General features: G+C 40.7%; 1 protein-coding gene across 4 annotated transcripts; it reads left to right on the forward strand.

Annotated features, from left to right (window-relative positions):
- Positions 1-222: 222 nt before the first annotated feature.
- Positions 223-14391, forward strand: ZNF311 (zinc finger protein 311). 4 transcript variants are annotated; one of them, XM_070777505.1, is made up of 7 exons: positions 223-286; positions 1528-1879; positions 2198-2273; positions 7763-7854; positions 8173-8299; positions 8924-9028; positions 11674-14391. In XM_070777505.1, the coding sequence occupies exons 2-7, from the start codon at positions 1829-1831 to the stop codon at positions 13206-13208; spliced, it is 1986 nt and encodes a 661-aa protein (XP_070633606.1). In that variant the 5' UTR covers positions 223-286; positions 1528-1828; the 3' UTR covers positions 13209-14391. The 4 variants fall into 4 exon arrangements, with proteins under 4 accessions (XP_070633606.1, XP_070633608.1, XP_019840817.2 ...); XM_070777507.1 differs by having other exon boundaries at positions 250-1837; positions 2740-7854; XM_019985258.2 differs by having other exon boundaries at positions 250-1837.
- The last annotated feature ends 392 nt before the right edge of the window (positions 14392-14783 follow it).

Genomic DNA, 14783 nt, shown 5'->3' on the forward strand with positions numbered 1-14783 from the left:
AAATTCAAATATGGACTCAGTATTAGATGGTACCCGGGAGTTATTTTAATTTTGATAGGTGGGATAATGACATTGTGGTTCTATTTTAACAGATGCATTCTGAAGAAAGTAAAACAAGAAATAACACATTTGGGCTGCGGTTGCGGAGGGTTTCTAGGGAACTCCTCAACCAGCGAGTTGATGATTTCCTAGAAAGTCACCGGAAATGATTATTGAAGGACTAGGAAGTGGAGCTAGAATAGGTTCCTTTATTTTGTCATTTCTAGAGGAGAATATCGGCAGGAAGGTCTGTGTCGCCAGCCAACATGGGATGGGACTGTAGCTGACGGGCTCCCAAGCTGCCACTGGGGTCTCCGAACCCACCGAGGGGCGGCTGGAAGGAGGCCGACACCGCCACCTGCTTCACTTAAATCTTAGTATTAATACACCTCCTCCCAGGGGCCCGGAACGGCGGGCGGGGGTGGGGCGGGGCTTTGGGGCCAGGTTCCCCAGGATCTGGAGTCCGCCGCGGGCTTTTGCCCCACCAGGGCTTTTTCCTCCGCCTCCCCCGCGCTCTTCTTGCTCTCAGCGGCCCCTTACTTTTTTTTTCCTCATTTATTTTCCTCCGCAGCATCCATTCGTGCGTTCTTTCATTTGGCCAATTTCTAGCTGAGCGACTGCTGGTGCAGGCACTGTTTTAAACGTTGGGAATAGGTCAGTGAACAAAATAGACAAAAAGTCCGTGCTCTCAAAAGCCTAGGAGCTTACATTATAGGGAAAGGAAGACCTACAATAAACAATGGAAAGTATATAATTAACTTATGCACCTTGTTGGAAAGTGCTGTATAGGTGAAAGCAAGGCATGTCGGGATTGGAAGGAGGGGGTAGGCTGTAATTTTAAATAGGGCACCTAGAGTAGGTTTCCTAGGGAGGATTACATGCAAGCAAACAGTTGAAGGAGGCAAGATTATTCATCTTGAGGATAGCTTGAGGTAGAGGGAACAGTCAGTGCAAAGTCCCTAAAATGGAACCGTGCCTAAAAAGGAAGAGAAAGATCTGTGGGACTGAAGGGAGTTGAATGGGGGGGAGAATAGTAGGAGAGGTAATAGCAACCCTGTAGACTTATATGCCACTGTAAGGACTTTAGCTTTTATTTTGAATGAACAGAGGCGATGCAATGAGATTCTTTAGGGCCTTATATGCTACTCCTTATTTTGAGTAAGATAGACGCTTAAAAGCAGAGAGCTGAAATAATCCAACTAAGTTTTAAATAGCCCACTTTATTGTATTGAGAAAAGACAAATAGAAGACAAAAGACAAGGACAGAAGCAGGAGACCAGTTTGATGGCTAACACAATACAGGTCAAGGCAGGAAATGGTGGCTTGGGCCAAGATGGTGGCAGGAGAAGTTGTGTTCTGGATATATTATCATCTTCAATTTGTTCCTCTTCTGCCTCATCTCTCATAGATACTCCAGATTCTCAGTGATTCCTTCTTTTCACTTTGGTCACATCCCTCTATTCTCTCTTCCCTTCATCAAATATACAGGAAAACAAGGTATGGGATCACCTCTAGCTTATTACTGCTGATAAACCCCACATCTAGGGCAGTATTGATACATCAAACCAAAAAGCAGCTGCCCTGTGGGTCAAGAGCAGTCTTTTGACTGGTATCACCAAGGCTTATATCCCTGAAGGGAGGCTGATATCCACTGGAGCCACTTCAAAACTGGTTATCTGGGCAAAGCCAGGATTGACTTTAGGAGCTGGATCCAACCAGCAGAGAAGAAACTGGGACAGTGTTAGAAGACTGGAAAAGAAAAGAAAGAAAGAAGACTGGAAAAGAAGACATGCAGCAGGTAAAAAGAGGAGAATCTGCAGTATATCACAAGGAGAAAGAAGTGAGTCCAGGAAAGGAGGAAAGCATTGGAAGTGTGGTGAGGTTGGATTGACTGTGAGGAAGTTTTCTCCTTCAAAATACTTTTTCTGGATTACCTGGTGATGTTTTTAAGTTATAGAATAATTGGATGCCATTTCTGTTTTTCATAAGGTATATCAGAGACTGAGCCCATGTTTTTCTCACCCTTTTTGGTAGTTTGGAGAGTTGACTTCCATGAATAGAACTTTATAGTTGGTTGCATAACCAACCAATACGCAGCTTCCCATAAATTTTCTGTCCCTCCATAACTTCTCCAAATGTTTTCTATTCCTTGCAATAGATCGTGATATCAGATGAGAGTCCAGGATCACCAAACCAGCTTTGCATCCCTGATAGCATGTTCCTACAGGAAAGAGGTAATGTACACAGGGTATTATGGCAGGAGTTATGGCAGCTAAAACTGGGGCAGGGACACAGACTAGGTGAGAGATGCTTCCTGGGGCCTGGAAATTTGCTCATTATTGAGTATTTATAGAAAAATCTATTATTTCTATACTAGGCTTCGCCTGGTATTGACAGGAACTAAATTATTCAGTTTCTGCCCTCATCGTAAATCAAATTTGGAAAAAAATAAAAATTCATAAGAAAAGATTCTTCAAAGCAGTTTATGGAAGATAGTGAATGTATTCATCCACTTATTATATGTTCAACTCAATATATATATGACAAGTAGCTTACATATGTGTATATGAATATTTGCACATGTTAAACTTGTATAATTTGGTAACGTCTCCCCAACCACAGTTTTACCAACATGTAAATTTTGATTGTATGTCATTTTATTTCTGTACATCTGTTAACCCTGAGATTTTTACATTTTAGTGTAACTGAGAAATAGAAGATAAAGCCATGGCAAAAGAAGGAGCAAAGGTTTTGTTGTGAAACTCTGGGAAAAATAAAGAAGGGGAAATGTGGGACTGGGCTTTAGAAATGCTCTTCGGTGGCATATATGAAGAGAAAAGTGGATAAGATTTGTATGCTGTGCTAAGTCTCTTCAGTCGTGTCTGACTCTGTGCAACCTTATGAACTGTAGCCCACCGCGCTCCTCTGTCCATTGGATTCTCCAGGCAAGAATACTGGAGTGGATTGCCAGTCCCTTCTCCAGGGGATCTTCCCCATTCAGGGATGGAACCAGCATCTCTTACGCCTAACCAGCATTGGCAGGCGGGTTCTTTACCGCCTTGTATAGACAGAGGCTGTTAGACAGAGGCTATTAGACAGAGGACTAGGCACCTGGACACCCCTAAAATAGGTTTTTAGGATGATACATATTACGTGCAAAGAAAAAAAAAGGTAAAATGAATTTCTAAGCATATTATTGGAACTTCCAGAAGAGAAATCTTGAAATTTCTACTGTAAAGTAATCATAAAGGAAAACTTAATACTATAGAACATATTTATCACAAATTTAAGAGGTAGAAAATAATAGATATTGCTTAACATGGTTGTTAATTTTATTTCATTTTTTTAAAGTTTAAAAATATATATAACTTTATGGTTCATATCCTACCTGAGTATTCCAGTCCTTTTTCTCAAAAGATATTGAATTATCTTCCTATAAGTGATTTTTAGAGCCATAAAGTTTACAATTACTTAGCATAATATGTAAATGAGTTAATCTCATCCTGGATAATATCTGTACATTGCTTTAACTAATAGTTTTGTCATGGGCTGAATGTTTCTATCCCCTCAAAATTCATATGTTGATGCCCTAACCCCCACCCCAGTGTTATGATATTTAGGGGTGAGGCTTTGGGAAGTAATCAGTTTTAGATGAAGTCATGAAGTTGGGACCCCAATGATGAGATGAGTGTCCTTAGAAAAGGAAGAGACTCTCACCCATGTGTGAATTCCCCCAAGTTCATTTTTAACTGATCTTTCAAATTCAGAAACTAAGAAATAAAGTTTAAGAATCACTACAGTGAAGAGAATTCCCTCGCACTCCAGTCATTAGGACTGCTGCTGTTGCCTAAGTTCAACCACTGATGGAAGAACTAAGATGTCACAAGCCGAAATGCACAGTTCAGTTCAGTTCAGTCTCAATCTGTCCGACTATTTGTGACCCCATGGATTGCAGCATGCCAGACTTCCCTGTCCATCACCAACTCCTGGGGAAAAAAATCACTACAATGGTTACCAGGGGCTGAGGACAAGGAAAAATAGAGTTGTTGTTTTGTTGTTTAATGGGTATAGAGTTTCAGTTTTGCAAGATGAAAAAGTTCTAGAGATCTGTTATGATTTTCAGTTCAGTTCAGTCACTCAGTCGTATCCAACTGAACTGCAGCACACCAGGCCTCCCTGTCTATTACCAACTCCCGGAGTCCACCCAAACCCATGTCCAATGTGTCAGTGATGCCATCCAGCCATCTCATCCTCTGTTGTCCCCTTCTCCTCCTGCCCTCAATCTTTCCCAGCATCAGGGTCTTTTCAAATGAGTCAGCTCTCTGCATCAGGTGGCCAAAGTATTGGAGTTTCAACTTCAACATCAGTCCCTCCAATGAACACCCAGGACTGATCTCCTTTAGGAGGGACTGGTTGGATCTCCTTGCAGTCCAAGGGACTCTCAAGAGTCTTCTCCAACACCACAGTTCAAAAGCATCAATTCTTCTGCACCCAGCTTTCTTTACAGTCCAACTCTCACTTCCATACATGACCACTGGAAAAACTATAGCCTTGACTAGATGGACTTTAGTTGGCAAAGTAATGTCTCTGCTTTTTAATATGCTGTCTAGGTTGGTCATAACTTTCCTTCCAAGGACCAAGCGTCTTTAAATTTCATGGCTGCAATCACCATCTGCAGTGATTTTGCAGCCTGAAAAAATAAAGTCTGACACTGTTTCCACTGTTTCCCCATCTATTTGTCATGAAGTGATGGGACCAGATGCCATGATCTTCGTTTTCTGAATGTTGAGCTTTAAGCCAACTTTTTCACTCTCTTCTTTCACTTTCATCAAGAGGCTTTTTAGTTCTTCTTCACTTTCTGCCATAAGAGTGGTGTCATCTGTGTATCTGAGGTTATTGATATTTCTCCCGGCAATCTTGATTCCAGCTTCTGCTTCTTACAGCCCAGCGTTTCTCATGATGTACTCTGCATAGAAGTTAAATAAGCAGGGTGACAATATATAGCCTTGACGTACTCCTTTTCCTATTTGGAACCAGTCTATTGTTCCATGTCCAGTTCTAACTGTTGCTTCCTGACCTGCATACAGGTTTCTCAAGAGGCAGGTCAGGTGGTCTGGTATTCCCATCTCTTTCAGAATTTTCCACAGTTTATTGTGATCCACACAGTCAAAGGCTTTGGCATAGTCAATAAAGCAGAAATAGATGTTTTTCTGGAACTCTCTTGCTTTTTCCACGATGCAGCGGATGTTGGCAATTTGATCTCTGGTTCTTCTGCCTTCTCTAAAACCAGCTTGAACATCTGAAAGTTTGCGGTTCATGTATTGCTGAAGCCTGGTTTGGAGAATTTTGAGCATTATTTTACTAGTGTGTGAGATGAGTGCAATTGTGTGGTAGTTTGAGCATTCTTATGATTTTAGTGTGGTACATTTGTTACAAGCGATGAGCCAATATTGACACATAATTATTAACTAAACTCTAAACTCCCTAGTTTGTATTGGAGAAGGAATTGGCAACCCACTCCAGTATTCTTGCCTGGAGAATCCCAGGGACTGAGGCTGCCATCTATGAGGTTGCACAGAGTCAGACATGACTGAAGCGACTTAGCAGCAGCAGGAGCAGCAGCAGTTTATATTAGGATTCATGCTTTGTGCTATACAGTTATATGGGTTTCTACAAATGAATAATACTGTATATCTGCTATTAAAGTAGCATGCAGACTATTTTGATGCCCTAAAAATTCTGTTCCACATATTCATCCTCTGCCCCCCATTGTGAATATTTTAACACTATTGAAATACTTAGAAATAGTTAAAATGGTAAATTTCCTTTTATATTTTTTACCACATTTAAAAACAGTGTTTAACGTAAGGAACACTTAGGGAAAAAAGCCACTACAAAGTAACAAAACTTTTGTAATTTATGAAGAAGATATGGTAAAAATCCAAATGGGATGCATATGGAGGAGAGTTTGAGTTAAATAAGAGTATGCTTTGTCAAAAATTTAAGATTTAAACATTTTACTGTATATAAATTTTACTTTAAAAATAATGTAAACAAATATTCAACTTTAGTTAATGATATGTGTCATAGTGTTAGGGGTGATGTATGCTTATGTCTTCAACTTATTTTGAAATGCAACAAAAAATAAAATGAATTTATAGATAGTTAGATGGACAGATATGTGATAAAGCAAATATTGCAAAATGTTAATAGTAGAATGTCAGTGGTGAGTATATGGATGTTCCCTATATAGTTCTTTCAACTTTTCTGTATATTTGAAAATATTCATTATAAAATGGTGATTGAAAAAAAAATTGGGAGGTTAAAGTTTATTGATATTATAAGGAAAGAACTGTTATGGAACATTTCAGAACAAAGCGTGTATCTGCTGTGAGCTCTGTGCCTGCCAGGTGGTTGTTTTCCCAACCAACCAACTTTCTGAGACAAAGAGTTATAAAGTAACAGACTTTCAGAGGAGATAGTGGGGAAACTGTGTGGAATCCACAATGATTGAACACAGACCTGTTTTGATCAAAAGCTAAGGGTGACATAGACCAAAGAAGAATCTTCTTGGCATATTTCTGAAGAAAAAAGCCAATTTTTTCTTAAATTGAGGTTTTGGTGAAATTGAAGTGAGAGTTTTGGGGTCCTGAGGCCAAGGGATGAACCTAGAGTCTTACCAATAAGTGACTTCGGACCAGAAAGGAATGGTCTTAAACTGGGGAGTATGTTGATAACTGTAAAGAAAGATAAACCACCATAAACACTGAAGCTACAGAAAAGCCACGTTGGCCTGCAAGGAATAAAACAGGGCCCCATTAACCCGTAATGTGAAACTGTACTTTTTTCCCAATCCATATGGATCATACTTGATCATTTGTACACTCTGAAAAAGTTTCTTCTGCATTTTAAAAAGTGGTGTGTGTTATACTATACTGGAAGGGCAGTTGGGGGCGGGGAGCAGAATTGCTTAATACTAGGGAATTAACAGGAAAAAGACTCAGAATCAAAGCGGGGAAGTGATTTTCTCTAATAACAAGAGAAAAAATGTTTCTAGTGAACTAAGTGGAGGTAGACCAACTAGTAAGTTACATAAGGAAGTAAGCTTTGGACCTATCCCTTTTTATTTATATTTATTTATATTTCCTTTAAAAAAATACTTATTTGGCTGCATTGGGTCTTAATTGTGGATGCGGGGTCTTTCAGCTGGTAGTTGCAGTGTCCAGGGTTCGTTGCTCTGTGGCAAGTGGGATCTTAGATCCCTGACCAAGGATCGAATTTGTGTCTGAACCACCAGGGAAGTCCCTCTGTGGATATTTCTGATGCATACCTCTCCTTTTTTCCCCTCCACCTCCACCCCAAGTCTTTCTGGACAAAATTACTGCAACATTCAAATACAGGAAGCCAAGCTATCATATTAAGCTGGTAGTCAGTGATTTGGGCCTCTTAGGTCTTCTAGGATTAAGGGAGACAAAGTAAAGGATTTAGTAGGTGAGAGAAAAGAAGAGTGCACTTACAGTTGGCTTGGCTGCTAGCCAGGTCATGATACCTCACACTGGAAACTGAGACTAGAGGAATATCAGAGAAAGAGGATAGTGTAATGCAGTCAACTTACCCCCTAGATCAGAACTTCATAAGCTTCTAGGTTGAGGCAGGAGAGGATGAAAGTAGGCTTCATTAACACTGTGCTGAATTGACTCTAGGCTTATTTCCCTTCTCTCAGCTCTACCATTTCCTCAGTGCCCTGCCTTAGCCAGAGATGGAAGCCAAGGAAACCTGCCAGGAGCAAAACATACAGTGATGAGCCAGCCTCAAGTGAGCTAAGGCCCCTTCCTTCCTTCCTGAAAATATATCACTGTCTCCTAAATGTGGCCTTGTCCTCACTCCCAAGTCCAGGTGCTCCCTCTCATAAGGGGTGCTTTTTTGGATGACAGACCATTTGTGGATTGTTTGTTTGTTATTTTTTGCTACTGAAAGCCTATGCTCCTTTTCACCTCGTCCCCAGATAAACACCGAACAGTAACAGCCTTTCACTTCTGTAAACCTTCTCCCTACAAATTCTTTTCTTCTGCCTCTGTTTCCTGAGGGAACTATGAAATTTCCTCCCACAAAAGCAGGAACATGTTGTTTCAGGAGTCAGTGACATTTGAGGATGTAGCTGTGAACTTCAGTCATGAGGAGTGGCAGTGTCTGACCCACGCTCAAAGACACCTCTATAAAGATGTGATGTTGGAAAATTATGGGAACATGGTGTCACTTGGTAAGAACGTTCCCTGCACTTGGCTTAGTACTTTCTCCCTTCCTTTTTCTTTTCATTGCTTTGTTGATGAGTATGGGGTCTCATATTGAAAATCAGAGCCCTTGTTCTTTATCATCAGCATCTTCCTCCCAAATTAGTTTTGAGTTGTCCCTGTTTACATAGCAAGATGTAACTTAGTTGCTGTTTTCTGATTCTCTGAAATGAAACTCTCTCTGAATAGAACAGAAATGCTTAGCTTCTGTTCTCCCTAGATTCTTGCCTCCTCAAGCCTCTCATTTTCTATTAAATGCTCTGTGTCCATCACCTAGTCATGAACTCCTTCCTAGTGGCTGAAAGCAGATTAGCCTTCCTCTACAAACTCCCATTCTCCTAAAAAGAACAGGGAAAATATAACCAACCAACAGTTTTCCAGAAACTCTTTCTTTGCCTTTCTGAGTATTGACTTCTGAGAAAGTCCTTCAACCTGTTTCATTTACAGGTTACCAGACCCCTGAATAAACCCTTTTCTCTGCCCAAATAAACATTTCTTTCCTATTTTCATATGCAAACAGAGGGATCAAGGTAAATGTTAGGACAGTTCTTTGTTGCTATACACACTTATTCCTTCTTCCTCTGTACAACCAGGATTTTCATTTTCTAAACCACCTTTGATCTCCCATCTGGAGCAAGGTACAGAGCCCTATGTTCAGGATCGACAGGACTGGGAGTTCCTGAGCTGCTCCTATCCAGGTGAGTGCCAGAGAAGCTGTCTGTCCCCTTGTGTGTTCCACATGACAAAATGATTATAGAATGTTCTTAGTGGTGGGCCATCCATCCTCAAGGGCCCAGAGGGAATCTATTTAGGAAATCTTAAAGGCAGAGAAAACGTACTATTTGGGTGATTATTCTGTCATTATCTAATTGGCTCTTTGCAACATATCTAATAGAATTTTTTCGATTTCTTGCAAAAAGGCTCTGACAATTTATCTGCCCTCTGTGTATCATTTACTGCAATGCTCAGAGAACATTGCTTTTCTGCCTCTGCATTTTAGGGGGTTTTGTTAGTTTGTTTTTTCAGGACCTTCCCTCTTTCAGAGCCCTGAGCCTTTGACCCTTGTCTTTTTCTATTCTCTCTTGTTGTGAAGCTGGATGCCTGCCACACTGACAGTGCTAACCTTTACCTCTTTTCTGGGCAGCAGTCTCATGTTTCTAACTCCTGATTTTTATTTGAATATTGCATTGTCATCTAGGAAGCAACATATCTAAAGACAAACTCATCTCTCCCTCCAAGGCTGTCTCTTCATTAAGCTCTCCCTATTTCTATATCTGGTTCTACCTCTTTCTTACTTTTCTTTCCATTCCCTGAACCTCTTATGTAGTGAGTCATGAAATATTACCAGCTCTTCATTTAAACTATTTTCTACATTTATCATTCAAAAAAAATTGTCCTTTGCTGACACGGCAACTCCAGCTTCCCTATCCAAATACCTACTCTTCCGTCCTACTTTCCATCTAAAAAGCATAATTGGGCAACTGTTATGTGCCAGCTATTACATAAGGTTCTACAGATAGACAGTCAGATAAGATATGGGCCCTGACTTCCAGAAGCTTGTTTTCTAGTGGGGAAGGCAGATAGGTAAAGAAGTAATTTGGCAAAACTAATACAATTATGTAAAGTTTAAAAATAAAATAAAATTAAAAAAAAATAAAAGTATCTTTATGGAAAATTAAAAAAAAAGAAGAAGTAATTATACAGTCCAGTATAATGGGAGTTACTGAGATATATAAATAAGGATAAGCACCTGATATACATAAACAGAGAGGAAAAACACCTAAATCTGACCTGGGGACCAAAAGACTGCAGGAGGAATGACAACTGAACTAAGTTATGTGGAATAAGTGAGGTCATTTCGTTGAAGGAGGGGAGAGTCCTTCTAGGTAGAGGGGAATAAGAATGTGAACTGTGAATAGTTCAGTATGACCAGAGCAAAGGACTTGCAGTAGCCAGTGGAGACACTACAGGAGCAGTGGACAGGGGCAAGATCATGACTGAATGAGTTTTTGGTAAACTACAGACCTTGAACTTTATTCTTATACTAACAGATAAGATGATTAAGTACTTATTTCAGTGTTGCAGGTGCTTTACATACATTGACTCATTTCATTATCATGGGTAACCTAGACCCCATTTTGCTGATAAAAACAATGGGTCACAGAGAGAAGTTACATCATCCTCCCAAGTTGGCACAGTTGTTAGGTGTCAGAACTAGGACAGTGAGCTGGGGCTCTTGACTGTACATTTTACTTCCTGTCTGGTTAACTATGGAGCACCATTGAAGTGTTTTAAGCTAAAAAGTGATGTGATTAGATTTGATTTTTAGAAGGAATAATCTAGAAGCAGTGTACAAGATGGATTAGAGAGGAAGCAGACTAAAGGACTTTTGAGGGGTATTGAAGTTAGCTAGTGAGAATGCACTAGAAGTAGAAATGAAGAAGGGATAGAGTTAGGAGATAATAAAAGATAGATTTGGACTCTGGTTGCCAATAGTAAAAATTAACTCAAGCTAGCTTAAGCAAGAGAAAACAAATTTACTTATTATTCAGGGTGTCAAAGAACTTAAGAGCAAGTATACAGGAGGCTTAAGAAGGGCTGGAATGCCATCAGGCCCTGCTCTCCAGCTGTCTTCTCTGCTACTCTGTGGGTCTGCTCCATTCTTCTTTCTTGGCAGATCAATCTCTGCTTGTCAGTCCCAGTGACAGAGCTTTCCATCCCCTATACAGCACCCATATCCCAACACCACTCAAATTTAAGTGCTAAAGATCCAGCCGTCTTCAGAGCCGGGCCTTACCTGCTTTCACATCATGATTCCAGAGTTCATGAGGAGAGAATCTGGTCTGGTTTGGATCAGGTCTTCCCCAGATCTAACCTGTCCTACCCAAGTGGGCAGAGGTACACCACAGAAATATGGCTCTCCAAGGTCCACTGTCAGGAACAAAGCAGACATATCCTTACAAAGGGGGCTGCACTGGCACTTGAGCGCCACCTCTGCAGCTCACTTCACCCGTAACATTTGTAAAATGTTAGTGAGTATTAGAATGAGTTGAAAATGATTTCCAGTTTCCTGTTTAGGGGCTTAAGTGTATGAAGTTATAGTTTGCGAAACTAGGAGATTCTAGAACATGGGTAGACTTTGGAAGGATTTATGTCAGGTTTACTCAGTTTTGAATATCTTCGTACTTTTCAGTGTTTCAGCCTCCTTTGACCTTTGCCATAATGTTAGCAATTCTTCAAGCGTGAGAAAGTCATTTACTCTTCCAACAACTTACCATTGCTTCCCCTGTCCAACTCACTTATCTCCTTTCCTCTATCTGACAATTTTATTTTCTTGTTTAAGTATCAGCTGCCAAGACATGGCCTGAGAGTGAGAAGGCAAGATCAGAACAGGAGGTTTTTGAAAATGGAGAAGTATGCTGGGTGAAATTTAAAAGTCTCCTAAAAGTTGTTTCCCAGGATCCAGAGGTTGGAGAAGTTTGTGTACAAGATGTCAAATTAGAGAATCAATGGGAAATGCCTGTGAGAGAGAAATGGAGAGAAGAGAAAGAAAGCTGTGATAAAGTGACTTTCAGGAAAGGAAAGAACCAGAAGGGACTTATAAAACACTTCAGTCCAAACTCAGAATGTATTCTGTATGGAGTTCTTACGGAAAAGAAACAGCATGAATGTACCCGATGTGGCAAAAACTTCAGTTGGCATTCTGACTTAATTCTCCATGAGCGAATTCACTCTGGCGAGAAACCCTATGTGTGTAATGAGTGTGGGAAAGCATTCAAGACCAAAAATCAACTTTCCATGCACCAGATAATCCACACAGGGGAGAAACCCTTTAACTGTACCCAGTGTGGGAAGGCCTTCAGTAGTAGATCCGCTCTTTGCCGACATAAAAAAACCCACAGTGGGGAGAAGCCACACCCGTGCAGTGACTGTGGGAAGGCCTTCAAGACCAGGTACTGTCTCAGGATGCATCAGATCATCCACACAGGAGAGAAGCCTTACGAATGCAGTGACTGTGGGAAGGCCTTTCAGTTTAAGCATTCCCTCATCATCCACAGCAGGAGCCACACTGGGGAGAAACCCTATGCATGTGAGGAGTGCGGGAAGGCTTTCAGCGGGAGTTCAGACCTCATCAAACACACAAGAGTCCACACTGGGGAGCGACCTTATGAGTGCAATGAGTGTGGGAGGGCCTTCAGCTGGAGCTCAGACCTAAGCAAACACAGAAGACTCCACACTCAGGAGAAACATTGTGAGTGCCCTCAGTGTGGAAAAGCCTTCAGCAACGAAGCAGAGCTCACCAAACATAGAAGAATCCACACCAAAGAGAAGCCTTATAAGTGTAAGGAGTGTGGGAAAACCTTTCATCATAACTGTAAATGCCGGGCTCATGAACGAGGACACACTGGGGAGAAGCCCCATCGATGTGGGGATTGTGGGAAAACTTTCCAAGATCAACACTGCCTTACCATCCATCAAAGAATCCACACCGGAGAGAAACCTTATAAATGTTCAGACTGTGGTCGAGCTTTCAGTGGGAAATCAAACTTGACCAATCATCAAAGAATCCACACCGGAGAGAAACCTTACAGGTGTGAGGTGTGTGGAAAGGTCTTTCATCAGAGCTCAGTCCTGAGACAGCATGAAAGAATCCACACGGGTGAGAAGCCATTTACCTGCCATGAGTGTGGCACGTCTTTCCGTCAGAGTTCGGCCCTGATTGGACACAAGCGAGTTCATACTGGAGAGAAACCTTATATATGTGAGGAGTGTGGAAAAGCTTTCAGAGTGAGCTCAAATCTTACTAGACATAAGAAAAGAAAACATAGAGTGTGGGAAACCCACAAACGTGGAGAGAGTGGGAAATCTCTCCAGTAACTGGTTCTCAGACCTTTTCATTCATCAATATTTTGACCACCAACACCTGAGAGTACTGATTCTGGTGTTTACACTTTATCATTTCTTCTTCTACTTCTTATACTGATCACTCTTGTCTCCTGTGTTGGTTCTTCCTGGTTCCCTGACCCCTCTAATTGTGAGATCTCTCAAGCCTTTGTCCTTGACCTTCCCATTCAGTGTTTCTTTGGTGAGCACATTCACTTCCAAGATTTTGTCTATCAGTAATAGTACTGTAATACTACATACTAGTGCCCTACACATGCCAGGCACTATTCTTTACAGTTTTAAATAATTTAATCATACAACGTCCCTGTGGGATGAGGAAATTGAGGCATTAAAAAAATTAAGAAACCTGTCACGGATCCTGTAACTGGTAAATTCTAAACAAATGCCTGCTGAATGCTCAGACTTCTCTGAGCAATTTCTGTAATCCTGTACCACATTTCTTGAATGTGAGGCTATACCTCAGTTTAGCACAGAACATTTTTTTGATTAATAAACATTGATCACTTTTAGTAAGTTTTTTATTTTTTTTTTTTTTTGGCCACAGTTCTCAGTTCCCTGACTAAGAACCAACCCTGTGCCCCTTAAGTGGAAGTAAGGAGTCTTAACAACTAGACCACCAGGGAAGTTCCAGCAAATTTTAAATTAAAGCTTAAATGGTACTCTTCTATATAGATTCAAAATTTCTGAGATTCAGCAGAGGAAGGAAGACAAGGCAAAGGCAGATTTTTTAAATTACAAATAAATAGAAATCAAGTGTGAGCTTTCCAGGTGTTGCAGTGGTAAAGAATCCACCTGCCAATGTAGGAGATGCAAGAGATGCAGGTTCAGTTCCTGGGTCAGGGAGATCCCCTGGAGCACTACATGGCAACCCACTCCAATATTCTTGCTTGGAAAATACGATTGACAGAGGAGCCTGGTAAACTACAGTCCATGGGGTTGCAAAGAGTTGGATGTGACTGAGTACACACTGAGAAGTCAAGAGTACACAGCTCAAGTGGAAGTTTACATATGGAAGAGCATGAAGCCTGTCCCACTTTGTTATAAATGTACTAAAAGGTCTTCAAGGTGTTGATTTCTTAAATATTTGTTTTATCTATCTGCATGACATATGAAATGCTCTTTCACAAGGATTAATAAATGTATATCTTTTCAAGTCTTTCAGTGTCTCTTAACATCTATCCTTTCTCTTTCAAATGTTACAGATTCTTACTGCAGACAGAATTAAATATACACATGCAATAAGGCTAAGGAAATGGCAACCCACTCCAGTATTCTTGCCTGGAAAATCCCATGGACAGAGGAGCCTGATGGGCTACAGTCTGTGGGATCACAAGTGTCAGACACGACTAAGCAACTAAACCACCACGTTCAATAAGGCTACTAAGATAGAAATTGAAAATCCTAGAAGAGGATGCAAGTGTGTGTCAGTTAACATAATGACCATAATTGAGAATTAAATTTAGTTCTAAGTTCCCTGACTGGTCAAGAAAGAGATGAGCAGTGGGTTACCCAGTATTTGTCAAAGGTGTTTTACAAGCTAATTTTTTT

Source organism: Bos indicus, chromosome 23 (assembly GCF_029378745.1).
Source record: "Bos indicus isolate NIAB-ARS_2022 breed Sahiwal x Tharparkar chromosome 23, NIAB-ARS_B.indTharparkar_mat_pri_1.0, whole genome shotgun sequence".
Lineage (NCBI taxonomy): Eukaryota > Metazoa > Chordata > Mammalia > Artiodactyla > Bovidae > Bos > Bos indicus.